Source organism: Cydia splendana, chromosome 1 (genome assembly GCF_910591565.1).
Source record: "Cydia splendana chromosome 1, ilCydSple1.2, whole genome shotgun sequence".
NCBI lineage: Eukaryota > Metazoa > Arthropoda > Insecta > Lepidoptera > Tortricidae > Cydia > Cydia splendana.
The window spans coordinates 7119455-7141702 of record NC_085960.1 but is presented as its reverse complement, the minus strand read 5'-3'; the positions used below and the strand labels follow the sequence as shown (position 1 = coordinate 7141702).

At 41.4% G+C, this 22248-nt stretch overlaps 1 protein-coding gene across 1 annotated transcript; it reads left to right on the top strand.

Annotated features, from left to right (window-relative positions):
- The first annotated feature begins 420 nt into the window (after positions 1–420).
- On the top strand, positions 421–21567 carry LOC134790241 (probable DNA mismatch repair protein Msh6). Its single transcript, XM_063761070.1, has 19 exons — positions 421–671; positions 1823–1969; positions 2079–2211; positions 2547–2739; positions 3774–3908; positions 4046–4181; positions 4603–4742; positions 5232–5366; positions 5995–6184; positions 8993–9299; positions 12427–12582; positions 14646–14892; positions 15527–15682; positions 16841–16975; positions 17516–17737; positions 18989–19162; positions 19831–20008; positions 20579–20730; positions 21155–21567. Exons 1-19 carry the CDS (start codon positions 518–520, stop codon positions 21434–21436), a joined length of 3372 nt encoding a protein of 1123 aa, XP_063617140.1. The 5' UTR covers positions 421–517; the 3' UTR covers positions 21437–21567.
- The last annotated feature ends 681 nt before the right edge of the window (positions 21568–22248 follow it).

Sequence of the window (22248 nt, the reverse complement as noted above, 5' to 3'; positions counted from 1 at the left end):
CCTACGGACAGTATTAAAAAAAACGAACATCAAAATTTCTTCTCTATCGCTCGCAAATGCAAGATCGATAGAGAGGTTGTTTTATCGAAATTTCGATTTTCGCGGTAGACCGTCTGATATATAGCCGGTCAAACAACTTCGTCAGAAGAAAAAGCGCGAAATAAAAAAAATATATGGGACAGTTACCCTTCGCGGCTAAATTTTTTATATTTGCCTCTTGTTTCTACTGACCGAAATGGCTTGACGGACTATAGGTGCTTAGATGAAGGATTTTTTTTAAATTGTTTTTTTGATAACGGTTTAAAACAAGTGCCGAATATCTCTGCACAGTATTTGACATTGACATGGACAGTTGACAGGTTGACACATGACATTCAAATTTGGCCGGTTCGGTCGTCGGTTTTGCGCCAAATGGCGCCAAAATAATGTCATACGCATTCTAGGATTTATTGACTCCTTAGAATTATAATAAAAACGTGAGTTACTAAATACAAACACGAGATATTAGACCTCAACAATGTCTAAACGCAACAGCGTTGGACCTTCAAATACCCTATTTAACTATTTTACTAAAACACCGCCCGCCAACAAGAAGCCTAAACCCGCAGAAAATGGAGACAGAACCCCGGACCTCGACTCATTAAAAAAAGAAATAGATGTGAAAATTGAGAGTAAGTATACATTTGAGTCAATGCTTCTATTGTATTCCAGCTGTTCAATTTCTTTGTCCAATGTCAGTGCGTCTCACTTTCTCATTAAAGCAAAATGTGACACGCCCACACATGGAATACTGCTCTCATCTGTGGGCAGGGGCACCCCAATACCAGCTTCTCCCTCTGGACCGCATCCAACGAAGAGCGGCTCGAATTGTTGACTGCCAGCGTCTTTCGGAACGGCTTGACTCCTTGGCGCTGCGTAGAGATGTAGCCTCGCTCTGCATTTTCTATCGCATGTATAACGGGGAGTGCTCCGAGGAATTGTTCGGATTAATCCCTGCCGCTTCTTTTCGCCATCGCCCTACGCGACAACATTACCATCTTCATCACTTGGATGGTTGGCAGTCCTCAACTGTGCGTTTCTCCAGAAACTTCCTGCCTCGCACAGCCAAACTGTGGAATGAACTGTCGCCAGCGGTATTTCCGGACCGATACGACCTACAAACCTTCAAGAAAAGAGCGTACTCCCATCTTAAAGGCCGGCAACGCGCTTGCAACCCTTCTGGTGTTGCGGGTGTCCATGGGCGGCGGTAATCGCTTACCATCAGGTGATCCGTCTGCTCGTTTGCCTCCTATTTCATAAAAAAAAAAAAAAAAAAAAAAAAAAGACGCAATGCACTCCACGATAGGTGGAATACCACCCGTTATAAGGCTATACTTTTCCTTGGATAGGTTTAAACCATACCTACAAAGGCAAAGGCCTCCCCTGTCTTCTGCCACTCGTCACGGCTTTGTGCATGCTCCCGCCAGTCACCACAAAATGAGTCCAGGTTCTCTCGCCATTTCATTTCTGGCCTGCCTCGCCTCGCCTCGCCTTCTGGCCTCGGGTGATCGGTGGTGCCCATTGGGTTGCTATTTTGGCCCATCTGTCTGGGTGCATCCTACAGATTCACTAAATCACTAATATAAAACAAAGTCCCCCGCTGCATCTGTCTGTTTGTATGTTCGCGATAAGCTCAAAAACTACTGAATGGATTTTCATGCGGTTTTCACCTGTCAATAGAGTGGTTCTTGAGGAAGGATTAGGTGTATAATTTGTTAACCCCTGCGAAACTGGGGCAGTCGCTAGTTTTATATAAAATAAAAGACCAATTATATTTTTATAGGTAAGAAACGTGAGAGGCAAGTCACCCCCTCTCCGGAAGTGAAGCAGGAAGTTCACAGCGATGGTGAAGAACCTATAGCTCCTAAGAAACGGAAGAGGATCAGATTGAATCCTTTGGATTCCGATGATTCTGACACGGAAAATAAAGGTAGATTTTAAACCTGCACACATACTTATCTATTTAAAAAAGTTTTATTATTTTCAAGAATTTTTCTTGGTTAATTTGACTAATGTGTTTACAATATTTTGTTGTTTAGTAGATAACATAATTGAGACCCCAAAAGAGAAGACAGCATTAGGGAAGAAACTGAATGATAGTTTTAAGTATGAGCCCATCCAGTCACCAAAGGCCACCAGCAAGAGCTCAAAGAAACCAGCTGCAACAAATGGGTAATTTTTATTTATTTATGAAATAATTATTTTCCATCGTATTTTCACGGAAAGGTATGAACGTGTCTTGCTATTTCCGTCAGTCTCGGATATATCGGAGCATTGTTAATAATGGCGTAAGAGCCAGCACCATCGACAATAAGGTCCCTTTTCATAGATAACGTCACAATTACTAACGGTATGAAATGTCCAATGTCAAGTAAACCCTAAATGGCTCAACAATTAATTAGTGCCATACGAAAATCTGAATTGCCGTCCGCTCTGCGACCTGCCGTCACTGTTGCAGCCTCAAGTACACAAACTCTAAACTCATATTGCCACATTTTTTCATGCAGACCAGCCGTACCAGCAAAGAATGAGATAGCAGACGACTTGCCGGTCAACGACGATGGCAACTGGGTGCACTGTAAGCTGGACTGGCTCCGTCCAGACAAGATTCGCGACGCCAACAAGAGGAAGCCCGATCATCCGGACTATGATCCTTCCACTCTTTTTGTACCAACAGAATTCATGAGTAATCAGACTCCTGTAAGTTATTTGGTTATTACGTTTAAGAGGTCGTACATACTACTACGCGAGGTGCGTCGTAATTTGCAGAAAATACCAAAAGTCTACATGTGGGTTAAATGTTATAATCAAGTCAGTTCTTTTCAAGCAAAAATGAACATTAAATACACATAGTGAGGGTCGAATTCAATGTGTTCATTACGCAATCAAACTTTTTGATAGTGGAATTTGTTTTAACGCATTCACTGCCAGGGGGCATGGCCTAGGAACAAACTTGTATGACGGTAAACGCATGTGTGCGTTGGTGGCAGTGAATGCATTAATCGAAAATAAAAGGTGCTATATTTAGAGCCAATTGAAAGAAGCCAGCAACTTTTTGCTTTATCCATATCAAAGACATATGTAACTTCGTATAAGATGAATAAAGTTTAAGGAAAAAACGTGCCTCTGAAATCAAGAAAAAGTCATTCTCGGATAGATGGCACACACACCTTTAGCCTATGCTCAGCTAGATGGCGTGACGACACCATTTCATATTTAACAATTTTAACACATAGATATCAGTGAATGAACATGGGTCAAAATGATATAAAAATAATAAAATCATTTATCCATATATATACATTTTTTTGATAATTTTATACGTTTTCATTTTGAGTTTTAGTCGTGTGTCGATAGATGGCAGTAAATTTACTATGACAGGACCCCTCTATACTATCTATTCTCTTTGTCCATATTAATGTAGGTATTCAGCATATTGTGTGCCTGACAGTATCATAGTTATTATATTTATGTAAAAAGTACACAGTGGACCGACGCCTTTGTGATGTTTGCAAAGGGTTGTCACAGACTTTTACACAACTGCCCAAAATAATATGTGACAGTAAGACACATAAAGGCGATGTATGCAGCTCGGGTGCGCGCGACCCACCCCTCGCACCCCGCACGATTGCCCTGTCTAGACGGCTTCTAATGACTATTGTTTTATAGACTGTGGTTATATTGTCAAATAATACATCATACTCAAGCTTTAATTCCTCCATGTATTTCTCCAGGCTCATCGTCAATGGTGGCAAATGAAGTCATCACATTACGATTGCGTTCTTTTCTTCAAAGTCGGCAAATTCTACGAATTGTACCACATGGACGCCGCGGTCGGGGTCAACGAACTCGGATTCTCTTACATGAAGGTAACATACACCTAAATTTGTGCCTTATTTACCTGGTTATAAAATTAATTTTTGTTTAAGGGGTTATCGGTAATCTGAAATGTCAAGTTGCCGTTGAAATATGTACCTTAAGGTATTATGGTTCATTTTTGTTGTAGGGTGACTTCGCTCACTCCGGTTTCCCGGAGAGCGCGTACGCTAGAATGGCCAATACGCTAGTGTCCAAAGGGTACAAAGTAGCTCGAGTTGAGCAAACGGAGACGCCTGATATGATGCAGGATAGATGCAAGAAACGTAAGTGGAGAAATAATACTAATACTAGTGGCTCTGTGAAATATAGGCCTTGCTAACTCCTGTGAATCCGCAAACCGCTCACAAAATTTCACCTGAATCGGAGGAGAAATGCTGGACACACAAAAGCATTTTTGTTTAAGCTGAAAAGAAACCAATAATCTGTTTTCATGTCCTGTATAGATACTAAATGCTGATAGATAAGCCTAACTAGATAAGTCTTAAAATAAATCATGACATATTTAAAATATAGTTGAATAGCCAGTATGCTCTATTTAACATACATATAATATAGTACTGTAAGTCCCAAACGATTCCCCTGAGCTTTATTTATTACTGTAAATCTATGAGCCTGAGCATGTAGAAGAATAAGTTCTACTTTTCTCATTGACTTAAAACTATTTAAATGTAACACATATTCCAGTGGGTCAAACCTCAAAGTTCGACAAGGTAGTGCGTCGTGAAATATGCCAGGTGACGCTGCGTGGCGCGCACGCGGCCGGTCTGCAAGACCCGGGCCCGGCCGAGCCTGGCGCTGACTACATGCTGTGTGTTGCCGAGGAGGTGGGTATTCAGTCTATCGTTTTTTGGGTTCCGTACCCAAAGCGTAAAAACGGGACCCTATTACTAAGACTCCACTGTCCATCTGTCATCGTCTGTCGTCTGTCTGTCAGGCTGTATCTCAGGAACCGTGATAGATATTTGAAATTTTCATAGATGTATTTCCGTTGCCGCTATAGCAACAAATACTAAAAAAAGTACGGAACCCTCGGTGGGCGAGTCCGACTGGCACTTGTCCGGTTTTTTAAATGTATGGCTATGACAAGAAAGATAGGCCACTTTATTAGCAATTTCGGCTTTTATTATGTTTCTTTTTTTTGTCTGTTACCTTCCGTGATTATTTCTCACTTGATGGTCTCATCGGAAGATCAGCGCTGGAAGTCGCCAGCAACATGCTGAGGTGGGGCCATTTCGTGACACTTTATTTTTCACTGTGTGCCTATTGTTTGTGTGTTTACGAGTAAAAAACTATTCTATTCTATTTTCTTCCAGGAAAGCAACGGCGTCAGCACATATGGTGTGTGCTTCGTCGACGCTTCAATAGGGTTGTTCCATCTGGGACAATTTAAGGACGACAAGCATTCCTCAAGGCTTCTCACTACTCTTGCTCATTTCCCACCCGCATTGGTAAGTATACATAAGAGCTGTTTCCCACTGACGTCCAGTTTTTTGCGGGTACGGTTTTTTGCAGGGTCCCGTTTTAGTAGTACAGGTGCTAATATAAGTAACTTTCACACGAGGATTCTGTTTGCGGGATCCTGCATGCACACTACAGAAAACTGGATCCTGCAAAAAACCGTACCCGCAAAAAACTGGACGTCAGTGGGAAACAGCTCTAAGAACTACATCATTTCCTATAATTGGGATCCGTACCTCAAAAGGAAAAAACGGAACCCTTATAGAATCACTCGTGCGTCTGTCTGTCTGTCTGTCTGTCCGACCATTCCCCCCCTTTTATCTCCGAAACTACTGGGACTAAAATTTTGAAAAAAATACACAAAATTGTTATTTACAAATGACAGGAAAACCTATTAGAAATGTGCTGTCAAGTGTGAGTCGGACTTAATTACTTAGTTTTTGATCCGACCCCTACGGGTTTTTTGAAGACATTTCATATTCACATTCCACATAAAAAATACATTGTTAACAAATTGAGTAATGTACGGAACCCTTGGAGTGCGAGTCCGACTCGCACCGGACCGGTTTTTTTTTAACTTTTTTTGAATTTGTAGAATTTGTTAATAATAATTTGCAGATCGTATACGACCGTAGATCCACCACAGCGCGTACATCAAAGCTACTCGGTACACATTGCCACCGCGCGCGACGCGAGCCTCAAACATTATGGCCGCCGGAGAAGACGCTTAAAACGCTTGCGGAAAACTACTACAAGACCAACGCCGACGGGGATTGGCCGGAGGGATTGAAGCCTTTCCTGCATGAAGGTATATACTTTTAATATACTTAATAGGTCAAATTGAAGTAATATTTATTTATTTGTGATTTTTGTTCTGATCTCAATTTAGTTTAACCAATGTTAGTTATGTTTACGTGATGACGCGATCGCTTGGACAGGTCTCCACAGAAGACCAGCGTCAAGATACCTGAAAGGTAACTTGTCATCAAGCTGAGGGGAGACCTATTCAGTGACGTTTATGTTTTTTACTTATAAAAGTTGTATTAGTTTTAAGCAATACTGTAAGCGTCCTGAATAAATTTATTTTCTTATTCTTTCTTCTATTAGTTAATCTAAATCAAGATTCTCAATGGCGTGACTTCCATACAAGCCCAAAAGCCGGGCTTGCCCTAAGGCAACTAATTGCCTTACCGAAATTACGTAGTGATAAGATCAATACAGATTATTTTAAAATCGCGCGCCAAACGAACCCGTATTATTAAATTCAAGCCACAGCCTCGAACCGCGGCACGAGCGTGTTGCAAAATTTTGCCGCGGCGTGGCGCCTCGTCCGCGCGAAAGAAATCAGGCGTAGGATGTTCTAGCTATCCTGCTCGGGCTCGCACTGGTTGGCTTGCAACCGTGCTTGCTTTTTCGTCCCGCTCTGGGCACTATCAGCCTACAAACCGCCAAAGAACGATGTAACTATTTGTTGGTATGTATAGCAATTTTATAAGACGATTTAAGCCTGGCTTTTGTTTGGTGTGAAGTTAGCTGCATAAGTTCGCACGAGCGCGCGTTCGCGTTTACTTCAAGTGTATTATTATTTAGTTAGTCAAGTCGAGTCAGTGGTCGAGTCGAAAGTTTGTTTAAGTGAATTTGATTAAATAGTGAATGTAGATTTGTTCATTGTTGTGGCGTTGAGTTTATAAGTGTTAACAATGGATCATAAAGTGGTCCTTGAGACGGTTTGAAATGCGTCCAGTTTTAGTCAACCAAAACAAGGTAAAGTCTTTGACCTTTGTCGAAAAACGGGACATAATTTCCGCGGCAAAACCAACACCCGACTTGTGTATTTCTCAGTGAAGTTCGTCGCTTAAGTGAAATTTCTGTAGGGCCGTCTACAAAACTCATTGGATTGTTGGTTGTTCCCATACAAATAAGATGTATTGCTGGTATTGCATATTTTTTTCGAACGATATTAACGTTTGGAATACTTCTGGCTATAACGATTTAAATAATTTATCTGGAGCGATAAAGAGGCACATGAATTCCGGTAAACATATGTGTGCAGTGATTTCGTTTAGCAATTTTGGGAAACAAAGGATCGAGGCCTCTTTGTCGCGCCAATTATCAGAAGAAATATCAAAACATAACTTGCGTGTTGACAACAATCGTAGTGTTTTTCAGAGGTTAGTCGATATTGTGTGCCATTTAGCACAGCAAGAACTTCCTTTTAGAGGACACGATGAGTCAAACACTTCATTAAATAGGGGCAATTTTTTGGAACTTGTATCGTTGCTATCAAATTATGACGGCGTTCTAGAAAAACATGTTCAAAGCGACAAACCAAGCTCGAGCTATTTGTCTAACAAAATACAAAATGACATTATTCATCCCGTAGCAGACGTGATAAGAGCTCGCATTGAAAATGAAGTGAAAAAAACTAAATTTGTTTCTGTTATAATTGACGAAACTCCTGACGTCAGTCATAGGGAACAATTATGTTTGATTTTGAAATATTTCGGTGAAAACGATATTCACGATCGCTTTATGGGATCGCTTTATGTTTGTAATATTCTATCTAGGGGGTCATCCATTAATTAGGGGGAGGGGGGAGTCATAAACTTTGTGACGTCACTTTAATTTCATCAGTAACCGAAAATGTATTTAAATTATTTTATACGCTAATTATCATTTAAATAACAAGGTTTTGAAACGATAATCGTTTTTATTCGTTTAATTTTATTTCTTAATCAGTTTTGATAAAATATTAAATAAATATTTGCCGATTTCGTTGAAGAAATGTGACGTCACACCAGGGGGGAGGGGTTTGCCAAATGTGACCAAGTGTGACAAGGAGGGGGGGAGGGGTAAAAAAACCTAGAAATTCGTGTGACGTAATTAATGGATGACCCCTAGTACGTATCTTTCGGCTTGCCCTACTCCAAAACCCTAGGCACGCCACTGATCAAGATTAGGGAACTAAAAGCGCTCGACATGCTTGCTTGTTTTTGTACCTATAGTTTGATTTCTGTCGACTGTTAAATAACTAAGGTGTCAGGCGCACAGACACCACTCAACAGCCTCGAAAAGAAAAGAGCAAGCTCATAACAGGCCGTTAGCTAAGTGTCCAGTACTGTCCAGTCACCAAGTTTACTTTTAGAAAATACCCTGTAGCGGCATAGTGGTTATGGTCATCATTCAAGGATCTTCTGCCTGTAATAGTCTATATCTCCTTAACAAATACCTACGTCTGCTTTTTAGGGTTCCGTATCCGAAGGTTAAAAACGGGATCCTATTACTAAGACTACTCTGTCCGTCTATCTGTCTGTCCGTCTGTCTGTCACCAGGCTGTATCTCATGAACTATGATAGCTAGGTGAAATAACAACAAATACTAAAAACAAAATAAAATAAATATTTAAATGGGGCTCCCATACAATAAACTTGATTTTTTTGCCGTTTTTTGCGTAATGGTACGAAACCCTTCGTGCCGCGAGTCTGACTCGCACTTTGCCGGTTTTTAAATAAGAGACGTAGATTTGCTTACTCGAAATTTCACCACTCACCCATCATGGGAAAGTAAACACTTGTTTGATTTAATTAATTGCATATTTACTTCAAATTTCTTCCAGGCGATGCCTTAGGCCTAACCCCTGCCCCAAACTGCTACCTAGCCATCAAAGCCTTAGGCGGCTGCGTGTCCTACCTCTCCCAATGCCTCCTCGACATACAAGTACTCGGCATGTCGCAGTTCGAGTCCTTCGCGCCGCCCGACGTGCTAAACAAGACCTTATCGCAAGAGCTCAAGGTCGAGAATAAGTGGGAGGGCGGCAGTACCATGGTGTTGGATGCTATCACGTTGAGGAATTTGAGGATAGTACAGGATGAGGGGTGTTTGTATGACAAGTTGAATTTTTGTGCCACTGCTATGGGTAAAAGGTAAGAAAATATTATAAATGAAAAAAAAAATGAAAAATTGTTTATTAAGGGTTACAATTTCCATTACAATAGTAATAAGGTTGGAACCTTCTTTTAAGTATAAAATATACTTGTGGCAGAAGGCCCCGCTCTTCCATAGTTTGAGAGGGTACAATCCATAATATAATTTAGTATGTTACAACAAAGTATGTTACTTATAATTACTATAAGACATGCTATAAAATTATTTCGAACTTAATATACTTAATAATATTACATATTTAACTAACTTAACCTAATTTATAGCTAGCGCGCGCGTGTATGTATGCGTGAGTGAGTGAGTGTGTGTGTGTGTGTGTGTGTGTGTGTGTGTGTGTGTGTGTGTGTGTGTGTGTGTGTGTGTGTGTGTGTGTGTGTGTGTGTGTGTGTGTGTGTGTGTGTGTGTGTGTGTGTGTGTGTGTGTGTGTGTGTGTGTGTGTGTGTATGTGTGTTTGTGTGTATATATTTATATTCTCTATTTATCATACGATGGCTTCCAATTCGTTATAGTGTAGGGTTTTTAACCATTCTATGACCTTTATCTTACATTCATGCATTTGTAGAGGATATATATCTAGTCGTTCGTTAATAGAATTATATAATTTAGGTGATTGATAGTGAAACTGTCTTTTTGCGAATTTTGAGTTTAATGCTGGCACTAGTGCAGCTTTAAGTTTTCGCCTTCTAATCCTAGAGGTAGTTATGTACTTAATTGACACATGCAGTTTTGTAATACATCTCAATACATATAGTTTCCTTATAGATAGTAAGTTACATTCTTTATATAAGTCATCAGTAGGGTATCTATAGGGCTTAGAAAACATAACTTTTAGCAAACACCTTTGTGCTCTTTCAACTTCCAGAAACTTGGTTTTATTGGCTCCGCCCCAAATTGGAATACAGTATGTCATGATGGACTGGGCAAGTGCCGTGTATATCTGAGTGAGAAGTTCTGTAGTAGCGGCATGCTTTAGAGTTTTGAATAACCATATGAGCTTTCGGACTCGACCATTTAGATAATCTATGTGTCTGTGCCATGAGAGACGCTGGTCTAGAATAACCCCCAGATACTTGCCCGATGGAACCTTTTCAATAGTTTGGCAGTGGCAGATGCGTGTGTCGACTAGGTCACATACATGTATTTTTATTGTAAGGTCATGTGGTGGTTGCGTGTTCTCGTACTTCGAAAAACATATATAGTTAGTCTTAGTGCTATTGAGTGTCAGCAGATTACAATTCAGCCATGAAGCTATTCTGTGCAGTCCGTTATTAGCTTTTTCATACACATCGTCCCATGAGCTCCCGTTGAAAACTACCACTGTGTCATCGGCGTACGAGAACACGCATCCGCCGTCAACCTTGAGGTTTGTGAGGTCATTAATATATGTAAGGAAGAGTGTGGGATAAATATCTATTAATATTTTCTCTTCATCTTAGAGTTTTGCATCTGACATCTTTAAAATGCCCGGGGTCCGAAACATTTTAAGGTCCTATCACTAAAATGATGGAGCTAAAAATTATTAAAATTACAGAGCTCTTGTCCCCTTGAATTTATGCTTTATGTACAGTCGCCATAACTCGGATCAGTCGCATCGGTCGCGGTGCTCAAAAATATCTGAACACGCACTCTAGCGCCTTGACAATAGAGGCACACCTCGGACACTGGCGATCAAATGTATGAAACAAACGCGTTCCTACGCACACAGTCTAAGCTCGTGTAGGTGAACGCGTACCATGCTTGTGTGAGTGAGATAAGACGTGCTAGGGTTTCCGCCATTTTGTTGTCAAGTTCGATGACCTCAATGACTCAAAACTCATTGCGCGAATTAGGAAGAAATAAGAATCGTATTATGTTGTAAGGTGAGTATCTAAGCTCGATTTATACAATAGTTTCCTATTTTGAATCAGTATAAACGAAGTAACAAAATTTTTGTAAGGAAATTCAGGCCACCAAAATATTACGTAAGTTGAAAACATGATTTTTTGTTCATATAAATATTGTGTTGTTTTCAGTGTGTTCTGATAGGTTTTGTAAAAATTGTAAATATTTGGTTAATATTTGAATATTTTACGTGGCCTCCGCCAGGCCTCCGTCACACGCTCAAGGCCACGCGCTATATGCCTACCGCTCGTCGTATCGTCGACGATACAACCGACAGAGGGCCGCCGAACGCCCGCCTGAACGCTCGCACCGCACGTTTCCCGCGCTTACGCTTCGAAATGCCAAAACCACGTAATTATTGTGCAGTAAATGGGTGTAAAAGTCAAAAAACAAAGGAAAAAGCCTATAATAAAGATTCATCTTTTTATGGCGGGATAAAGGTCCCACCTGAAACGTTTAATAATTATATTGAAGGGTTAGAAAAAGTATTTTTAAATAATTTTGACGACGTAATAATTAACCGGTCGGTAGCACCGTATTACAAATTTTAAAAACCGTTGATTTTCCGTTGCTTTGCTCCTGAGTATTTATTAAAATTATTTACGCGATTTAGGATATTTACAACTATACAATTTAATAACAGAGAATTCCGAGAAGGGAAAAAAATATAAATCATTATATAAAACTAAAACATATTTGATTGACTAATAAAAAATATGGTTGATCCGCAACATTCGTTTTATTACAATAATCATCATAGGTAGATGCCTACAACCCTAGCGCATTCTTACGATGACGCGTTAGCACGTGACTCGCACGGCGGGCAACACAGTCTCGACTCTTTGTGCGCGTACTTATGGTACATTTCTTCTTGTCCTGAGCAGCAGGTATTATTATTAAGGTTTTGTAGGCTATTATAGCGTAGGTATTTTCGCTTTTCTTTGGGAATGAAGTATCTGTTACGTAGTAACTATTTATTAATCTGTGCCTCCGCTCTACGCACCGCGTCGTCGCGTCCTTGCCAGCCGGTAACTGTGAGGTAACCGAGAGCGGGTGGGCGGCACTTTCAACGGGAGGCAGGGGAGTGTCCATACTGTACATTAGTACTATTTATTATACTCTGATAGAGGCGTGTTCAGATATTTGCGAGCACCTTGGCCGCTCTGATATAAATATCTGATGGTGACTACCTAGAAATGCGCTTAAAATGGGTACCTTTGTTTTCAGATTGTTATACCAGTGGGTATGTGCGCCAAGCTGCAACTTAGCCGTTATAAAGGAACGCCAGGAGGCTGTTAAGGAGTTGTTCGAGAACCAAGAGCTGAGTCAAGATGCGAAGAATATACTAACCACGTTGCCAGATTTGGAACGGCTTTTAGCGAAGTACGTGTTTGCTCTTGAGTTGTTATTTTCCTTAGAGCATTTGGTAACTGGAGACGTCATGGCTGTCATTTTCTGTACGAAACAGTCTGCCCATTTTTGCGATGGAGGGGACGTCAAATGTATTGCTATTTCCACATGATTTGTACGTAACGTACAAATAGCCATATCAGTCCATACAAAAGTTTGCACAATTGTGCAAGTTTTTCGGCAGAGGGGTCAGCTCTTAAAGGCGACTCCAGTCATTAAATGCTCTAAGTTGTTTTCATATAATTTAGGTTCATAATTCAGTTATACTACAGACGCTTACGATATTGTAACTGTAGCATCGCCGATACAGTGAATTGATCGATCGCGAACCATATTGCAACAAGCTAAGGTCTACTAATGTACAGTTGCTGTTAGTACCCACAAATCTGAAACGATAGCGATTGACAATCTAGTACATGTACAGTACACACTTTCGTATGCTGCTGTAAAAATATTGTTTTTAACTATAAAACTTCCGTGAGACTTGAACATATTTAAAATTGTTTTAAACGGGTTACTCGCGTACGCTGTGTACACTTCGCGCCCTCGACCAGTTAGATCGGTCAAATATTACAATAAAAAAACAATGCGTGATGTAGTTCTGTATTTTTTGTATATTGTTTGGAGTCCTTGGAGGAATGTGAGACTATGTTTTGGAAGCAAAAAAATGTTGTGCTCTCTGCGTAATTTGCGAAAAACTGCAAATATTTCGGACTTTTTTCAGATTTTACAGTTTCATTATAAAACTATGGGTTTTTGGTCAAAACTTGCTATGTAATTATTAATTTGGACGACGGGACTTAATCGTGTATTTAAGCTCCGTCGTCCAATTTAATAATGTTTAATAATCGTGAAAGTTTAAATCAGTGTTTTGCTATGTAATGTTGAAAGTATATTAAATTTGGAACAATTTAAGCCTATAAATAGGCGTATGTCAAATAGTTCTTGAGATATGGTGCTTTAAAAAAAGGGTATTTTTTTCCTTTGATTGAACTTTTTCGTTTTTCCTATATTTTAAGACAAATATCGGCACAAACGCTCATGCTATGAAGTATATTGCAATAAACAAAGTTGTAGCAGATTTAATTACCTTTCATTTAAGTGCTAGAAAAAGTCAGTAAGTCTTACAGTTCTCTAGTTATCGTAAAAAATGAAATAGCTATAATGGGGATTGTTTAAGGCATTGTCAAAATCCCTTCAAAGGGCAGTACCATCGTCGAGAACGCAATCTACGATTATCTTTTACCGGTTTTCCCCGATAGCAGCAGAGCAATGTCGGAGATCAACCATTTTTAAAATGCACTCCCCTCTTAAGCACTTAATTCATTCAGTAATGAAATCAAGATACAATCTGTAGTTTGGCTTGTTTCTCGGCCCCACTTTTTGGTTGTAGCCATAGATTCCACGATGCCGATTCTGATTTAACAATTTGTTATGGTTTTGAACTTGTTTTGATACGACCTTGACGATAGTTCACGGTAATTGGCGTGGTGTTGGCAAACGCACTGAAATTACTGGAAATCATGTCATTATTAGTATCTAGCTCGCGCTCGCTTATTGGTGTTCTTGAGTGTACTATGAGTCGTGGTAATACAAGATCACGATAATATCCTAACCATAACATATTGATTCATCAGAAATTTTTTGTAAGATTTGACCGATGATCCTAGAAAATTGGATCGAAACATGTCGAGCGTTTATTCGATTTAATAATACCTTTGATAATACGTGATATACCCGTTCGAATAATTTTTTGCTTGTTTTTTAAATAGTAACCACATAATTTTAAATATAAATTTCTGTTGAAAGTTGAGACAGACAGGTAAGTACATCATCACGATTAAGGGGTAACTTGTACTGCTCTACGTATCGTACGTTACATATATATTTGGGGCATTATCTATGAAAAGGGACCTTATTGTCGACGGCGCTTACGCCGCACTGCGTCGTTAATAATCGCGTAAGCGCGATCGACAATAAGGTCCCCTTTCATAGATAACGTCACATTTCATTATATATAAATGCGATGTTCGCAGAGTGCACACCCTCGGCAACCTAAAGCGCTCGACATCGCACCCCGACTCACGTGCCATCTTCTACGAAGAGAAGACCTACTCGAAACGAAAAGTCCTCGACTTTATCGCCGTGCTTAACGGATTCCAGTCTGCACTGAAACTTGTTGAGTTATTTGATGACGCGGAAAGCGGAATGTTGAAGAAATTAACGAAGTTTAGTCCGCGTGGAAAGTTTCCGGATTATAGGGATACGTTGAAGTTTTTCAAGGTTGGTAATTATTTTGTTTTGTAAGGGTGGTATTTCACCTGTCCAATTTCTCTGTCCAATGTCATTGCGTCTCACATTTTGCTTTAATGAGAGAGTGAGACGCCATTGACATTGAACAAAGAAATTGGACAGGTGAAATACCACCCTAAGGGCTGATTTAGACGGCGCGCGAACTCGCATGCGATTTTAGTTACACTGCGGACTGTTGGTTACGTCCAATTCAACCGACCGATCAAAAACCGCAAAGTAATGAAACTCGCGTGCGAGCTCTTGCATCGTCTAAATTACTCTAAATGAGCCCTAAAACAGGTTAAACTGTAATGACAGGGCTTCCAACCGGACATCGACTGACTGGCTATTTGGAACAGTCATCTGAACTTCAAATCGACTAATCGATTGACCAGCCAATGGCAGGATGGTTCACGACGGTCATAGGAGTCGAACGATAGACTGTTGTCAGTACCTTCTGTCACTAGGTTTATTGTTAGTTATTGACAGTGTCTACTAAGCACTGTCAAGGTCGTAAATATGTATACATTTTCGACCTTATTCCATTGTAATAAGGTTATACATTTTAACAATATTTATGGCCTTGGGTTATTAATATGGCTCTACATAAAGCGTTATTTTGCAGGAAGGATTCAACCAATCAGAAGCCGAGAAAGAAGGCCGCATCCTGCCCGGTGAAGGCGTCGACCCCGAGTATGACAGCACTCTGCAACTTATTGACGATATTCAGAAGGAGCTCAACGAGTATCTGGCGGAACAGGAGAAGTACTTCAAGTGTCGGGTAAGATTTAACCGTCTGTGTAAATAAAAGTTAAAAAAAAGGTCTTGTGAATACGTGAGAAAGTCACTGGATTTACCTTTATGAAAAATAACTTATTTCGATATGAAATCTGGTTCATCTAGCAATTCTAGCAGGTCATTCATACAGAACAAAAAAAAGGAGAATTCTTATAGTTCGTTTTTTTTTATCATCAGAAAGAAGGTAAGCGATCTTGACATGTCTTTTTATTAAAAATCACCATTTAAATAAAAATAAGTTAGAATATGTTAGAATTATAAACCATATACGATTTTTTACATTCTTTTGCTTTTATAAGTAATATAAACTAATTTTTTAAAACGTTTTTCAATATTTTTTTAATAAAAAGACATCAAGATTGTTTACCTTCTTTCTAATGCTAAAAAAAACGAACTATAACTATAGCTAAAATAACACGTGTATTGAAATGTGCTCCCATGGTCGAAATTTGTTTGTATTTTTTTGTTAGTTATTAATGGGGTTGGCCGGTCGAAGAATATAGCAGATGGTGCCAGCATAGTTTGCCCTGTCAATCCCTAGAAATGTGGCAATTTTTTTTAGGGTTCCGTACCCAAAGGGTAAAACGGGACCCTATTACTAAGACTTCGCTGTCCGTCCGTCCGTCCGTCCGTCCGTCCGTCCGTCCGTCTGTCACCAGGCTGTATCTCACGAACCGTGATAGCTAGACAGTTGAAATTTTCACAGATGATGTATTTCTGTTGCCACTATAACAACAAATACTAAATACAGAATAAAATAAAGATTTAAATGGGGCTCCCATACAACAAACGTGATTTTTGACCAAAGTTAAGCAACGTCGGGAGTGGTCAGTACTTGGATGGGTGACCGTTTTTTTTTTGCTTTTTTTTTTCGTTTTTTTTTTTGCATTATGGTTCGGAACCCTTCGTGCGCGAGTCCGACTCGCACTTGCCCGGTTTTTATTTTTTTTAATGGAATTTTATGCCCTGGATGCCAGCCCTTTAAGCCAAATCTCATAGAAAAAGGGGCAAGCCATGATGGCGCCATCTATGCAAACCTTTGACAGTTGCCAACCCCATCTGCAGCCAATACTTAGCAGTAAATTCTTCTTTTGTAAGTAAAAAAAATAAGAAAATAAGTTTTAATGTGTGTTATTTTCAGTTGAAGTACGTGGGAACTGACAAGAAGCGTTATCAGATAGAGGTACCAGAAAGCGCTACGAAAAGGGCAACTTCTGACTACCACATGGAAGGCGCCCGAAAAGGGTTCAAGAGGTTCTCTACCAGTGAAACTAAGGTAAAAGCTAAAACATGCGCAAAGCATATTCGCAACGAAGTTAGAAATTACAACTGTAAGGTTGGCATTCCACCTGTCCAATTTCTTGGTCCAACGTGTATTTGCGTCTCACATTTTGCTTAATGAGAGAGTGAGACGCAATCCACTTTGGATTGGAATACCACCCTAAGCTAGGATTGCAACAAGTGCTTTAACCAATGAAAAAATCTGCCTTGTTTCTATTCAAACACTAATCAGATTTATTTGACTCACTTAAGTGAAGTATCAGTTTTCGCCCAACTAACTATAGTGCGACATAAAATAGTAGAAATTAAATAAAATGGAACAAAAAAAAATCCATACTTAATTGTTGCCATGTTTAAGCATTTTACGTCAAAAATGTGACAGTTACGTAGGAAGTGGCGCCCTCAATAATTTTCTACAATTTCTTGTCGGACTATACGTCACATTTACTAAATAGATCAACTAATAATTCACTTTACATTTTAATAGCATGCCCTCCCCTTTTATTTTCCTTTATAACATGTCATACAATTTCAGGACCTCCTAGCCCGCATGACGGCAGCCGAAGAGCAAAAGCGCGATGTCCTAAAAGACCTTAGCCGTCGAATGTTCGAGAAGTTCTCCAGCAACCACGCGTACTGGGACGCCGCCGTGCAGTGCGTCGCGGTTCTGGACATACTTCTGGCTTTAGCAGAGTTTGGGAGGCAGCAGAGCGGGGATGTTTGTCTGCCGAGTGTTACTTTCGACCCGGAGCAAAAGGTGAGACACCATACTAACACACGAGCGACGTCCTAAAAGACCTGGAGTCGCCGAATGTTCGAGAAGTTCTCCAGCAACCACGCGTACTGGGACGCCGCCGTGCAGTGCGTCGCGGTTCTGGACATACTTCTGGCTTTAGCAGAGTTTGGGAGGCAGCAGAGCGGGGATGTTTGTCTGCCGAGTGTTACTTTCGACCCGGAGCAAAAGGTGAGACACCATACTAACACACGAGCGACGTCCTAAAAGTCCTGGAGTCGCCGAATGTTCGAGAAGTTCTCCAGCAACCACGCGTACTGGGACGCCGCCGTGCAGTGCGTCGCGGTTCTGGACATACTTCTGGCTTTAGCAGAGTTTGGGAGGCAGCAGAGCGGGGATGTTTGTCTGCCGAGTGTTACTTTCGACCCGGAGCAAAAGGTGAGACACCATACTAACACACGAGCGACGTCCTAAAAGACCTGGAGTCGCCGAATGTTCGAGAAGTTCTCCAGCAACCACGCGTACTGGGACGCCGCCGTGCAGTGCGTGGCGGTTCTGGACATACTTCTGGCTTTAGCAGAGTTTGCGAGGCAGCAGAGCGGGGATGTTTGTCTGCCGAGTGTTACATTCGAGTCGGAGCAAAAGGTGAGACACCATACTAACACACGAGCGACGTCCTAAAAGACCTGGAGTCGCCGAATGTTCGAGAAATTCTCCAGCAACCACGCGTATTGGGACGCCGCCGTGCAGTGCGTGGCGGTTCTGGACATAATTCTGCCTTTAGCAGAGTTTGCAAGGCAGCAGAGCGGGGATGTTTGTCTGCGGAGTGTTACTTTCGACCCGGAGGAAAAGGTGAGGCAATGTACTAACACGACGTCCTAAAAGACCTGAGTCGCCGAATGTTCGAGAAGTTCTCTATCAATCATGAGTTTTGGGAGGCTGCCGTTCACTGTTGGCTTTAGCAGAGTTTGCGGGGCAGCAGAGGGGAATGTTTGCCGAGTGTTACATTCGATCCGGAGCAAGGTAAGACAGTATACTAACCAACACACGGGGGCAAAGGTGAGACAACATGTTAACGCGTGACCGGGACAATGACATCCTTAAAGACTTGTCTCGTCTAATGTCCACGTACGCACCTATTGGGACTGTTAAGGCCCTAACGGAGTGCGTCGCGGCACGCGGGTTTGACTTAGTTATTCTTCTGGAATTTACTACTTTTTCCTTTTTTAATATAAATGTATTCTTTATCATTATAACGAAATTTTGTTATTGCAGCCCTTCATAAACATAGTAGACGGGCGGCACCCGTGCATACCCGTCGCGGAGTTCATCCCCAACGACACCAATCTGGGCGGAGATGCCGCGCTACTCCTGCTGACGGGGCCGAACATGGGCGGCAAGTCCACACTCATGCGGCAGATGGGTCTGCTCACTGTTTTGGCGCATTTGGTAATTATATAGATATTAAAGTATTCTGAGACTATTAGAACTTGGACCCAATACTGAGTTTATTGGAAGGGGCGGTACTCGTCCATACCCGTAGCGGAGTTCATCCCCAACGACACCAGTCTGGGCGGAGATGCCGCGCTACACCTGCTGACGGGGCCGAACATGGGCGGCAAGTCCACACCCATGCGGCAGATGGGTCTGCTCACCGTGTTGGCGCATTTGGTAAGTTTAAGGTTCCAAGTTCCAAGGGGCTAACAGCCTCAGTGGTGAGCATCTAGTGGAACGTTAGATGAAGCGGGCACCTTGACGACAAACGGACCATGCGGCAAAAACCAGCGGGCACTGAGGCCACTCGCATATATTTGCATTTGTTTGTTATGAACACCGCACATTCCGCCCTGCTGCACGCCCCGCTTGAGTGTCCACTCAGCCTACTTTGAAACAAAATAAGATACAATAAATATTTTGAAATTTTTCTAGTATTATATCCAAAAAAATACTTGCTATACGTCACTCTAACAGTGGGATGACACTGGACCTTTCGGACGCTCTCGGCTTCGTTCGGCTCAGCGTTGCAACGAGCAATTTATTAGTGTTGGTAAAACAAGACGTTTCTTTGCGTCACAACCACAGATAAGATAATCACAACTATTCAACATCTATTCCAGGGTTCATACGTCCCAGCGTCAGAATGCAGCCTAAGCCTAGTGGACCGCGTGTTCACACGGCTCGGCGCGGCCGACGATATCTTGTCGGGACAGTCCACGTTCCTCGTCGAAATGAACGAAACGGCGGCTATAGTGAAACACGCTACCGTGCATTCTTTGGTGCTGTTGGATGAACTAGGTAAGATTTTTAATACTAAAAGCGACGGTGACAGTAATCTTACGGCCCAGCGTCGGAAAGCAGCGTAAGCCTAGTGGACCGCGTGTTCACACGGCACGGCGCGGCCGACGATATCCTGTCGGGACAGTCCACGTTCCTCGTGGAAATGAACGAAACAGCGACTATAGTGAAACACGCCACCGTGCATTCATTGGTGCTGTTGGATGAACTTGGTAAGTTTTTAATACTAAAAGCGACGGTGACAGTAATCTTACGTCCCAGCGTCGGAAAGCAGCCTAAGCCTAGTGGACAGCGTGTTCACACGACCGACGTTCTTCTATAGTTACGCATGCCACCGTGTATTCTTCCTATTATACAATCCTAAAAAAATAATCGCTTAGTTTTCACTATGTGTGTCAAGCTAAAACGAACTCGTAAACTCTACATGAAAGCTCTCATTTTTCACACGCCGCAGCATATAAATTTATGATTATACGAATACAGAATTTTTGGAAACTCGGCCTTATCTATTTTATTCCGTGGTAAGCGAAACTAAACCATAACACTGTAATAATAAGCTTCATTCTCCAGGCCGCGGCACGTCGACCTACGACGGGACAGCGATAGCGTCGGGCGTGTGCGTGGAGCTGGCCGAGCGCGGGTGTCGCGTGGTGTTCTCTACGCACTACCACTCGCTCGTGCACCATCTGGCGTCGCATCCTGGAGTTGTGTTGGGACATATGGTGAGTACTTTATAGAAATATAGTCGGAAAATAAACCTTACTGTTTTATCCATAGTAAATTATAGCCATGTTTCAGGCTCGCTATTGGCTAGACACTAAAAGTGCTGGTTACAAATATTTAATACCCACTAATGGGTCTATCAGTACTGTCAAAAGCTCGGAAAATTTGTGTACCCTTTCCCATCTTTAACTCACGAATCAAATATTGCTTAGACAAATGCCATTATAATTTGTGAAAATAACGATTCAAAATACAACGATAGAGGCCTATTTATAAGCCTCCGGGTGGCAAAGGTAATTTGCAACTCAGCCATGCGAAACTTTTCTGGTTATCAAAAAAGGTTGTAGATTTTTATATACGATTTTATTATTAATAAAAACGATTAGTGACGAAATAAGCAGACAATTTCCAATCCTTAACCAGGCGTGCATGGTGGAAACCGACGAGTCGACGGCGGACAGCGACGACCACATCCCCGAGGAGACCATCACGTTCCTGTACAAGCTGTCCCCCGGCGCGTGTCCCAAGTCCTACGGCTTCAACGCCGCGCGCCTCGCCGGCATACCCCGCGGGATCACGCGCCGGGCGCACCAGATATCGAAGAAGCTCGAGAAGGAGGCCACGTGTGTGCGCGCTTTTAGGGATGTTGTGAAGTTGGACGATGGGAAACAGATTAGGGAGCTGCTAGCGGCTTTGAGTATTTAAAAATGAGAATTTACTTTTGATAAAATTGTTTTACTAATTTTTTTGCGATATTCAATACTTTGTCGGGAGTTATTGCTAGTTTTAGACAGTCGAAAATATTTTTTTGTCATAACTATTGCTATTAAGTTTGATGGAAGTTTTCAACGCCGTGTGCCTCGCCAAGGAGATCACGCGCAGGGCGCACCAGATATCGAAGAAGCTCGAGAAGGAGGCGACGTGTGTGCGCGCTTTTAGGGATGTTGTGAAGTTGGACGATGGGAAACAGATTAGGGAGCTGCTAGCGGCTTTGAGTATTTAAAAATGAGAATTTACTTTTGATAAAATTGTTTTACTATTTTTTTTGCCGATATTGAAGAATTAGAATCGAGTCATTGTTAGTTTTAAGCGGTCGAATATTCCTTTCCCAATACTATTGCTGGGTGAGGAAATTAAAAGACTGGCACAAGACAGAGCGATTACTCCACCGACAAGAGCAAAGCTCTTAAGTTATGATGATGATGAATACTATTGGTATTACGTTAGTTTAAAGTATTCAATGCTGCGGTAAGCAGCTCCAAAACTGCGTTCGCGGTAAACAACTTAGAGAGCTGTTAGCGGCATTTAAAAATGTCAACGGTAAAATTGGTTGGTAATTTGTTTTTCTATTTTTCTTATCGGCGGTATTTAAAATGTTTAAAATAATGGAATAACTATTGAGTTGATGACAGTTTTAAGGAGTTGATTATAAGATTCTATAAATACTGCCGGCATTCCTATGGGAAAACATGCAACTTGAATTGAAACGTGAGCGAATTCGGCCGTTACTTTTCTAA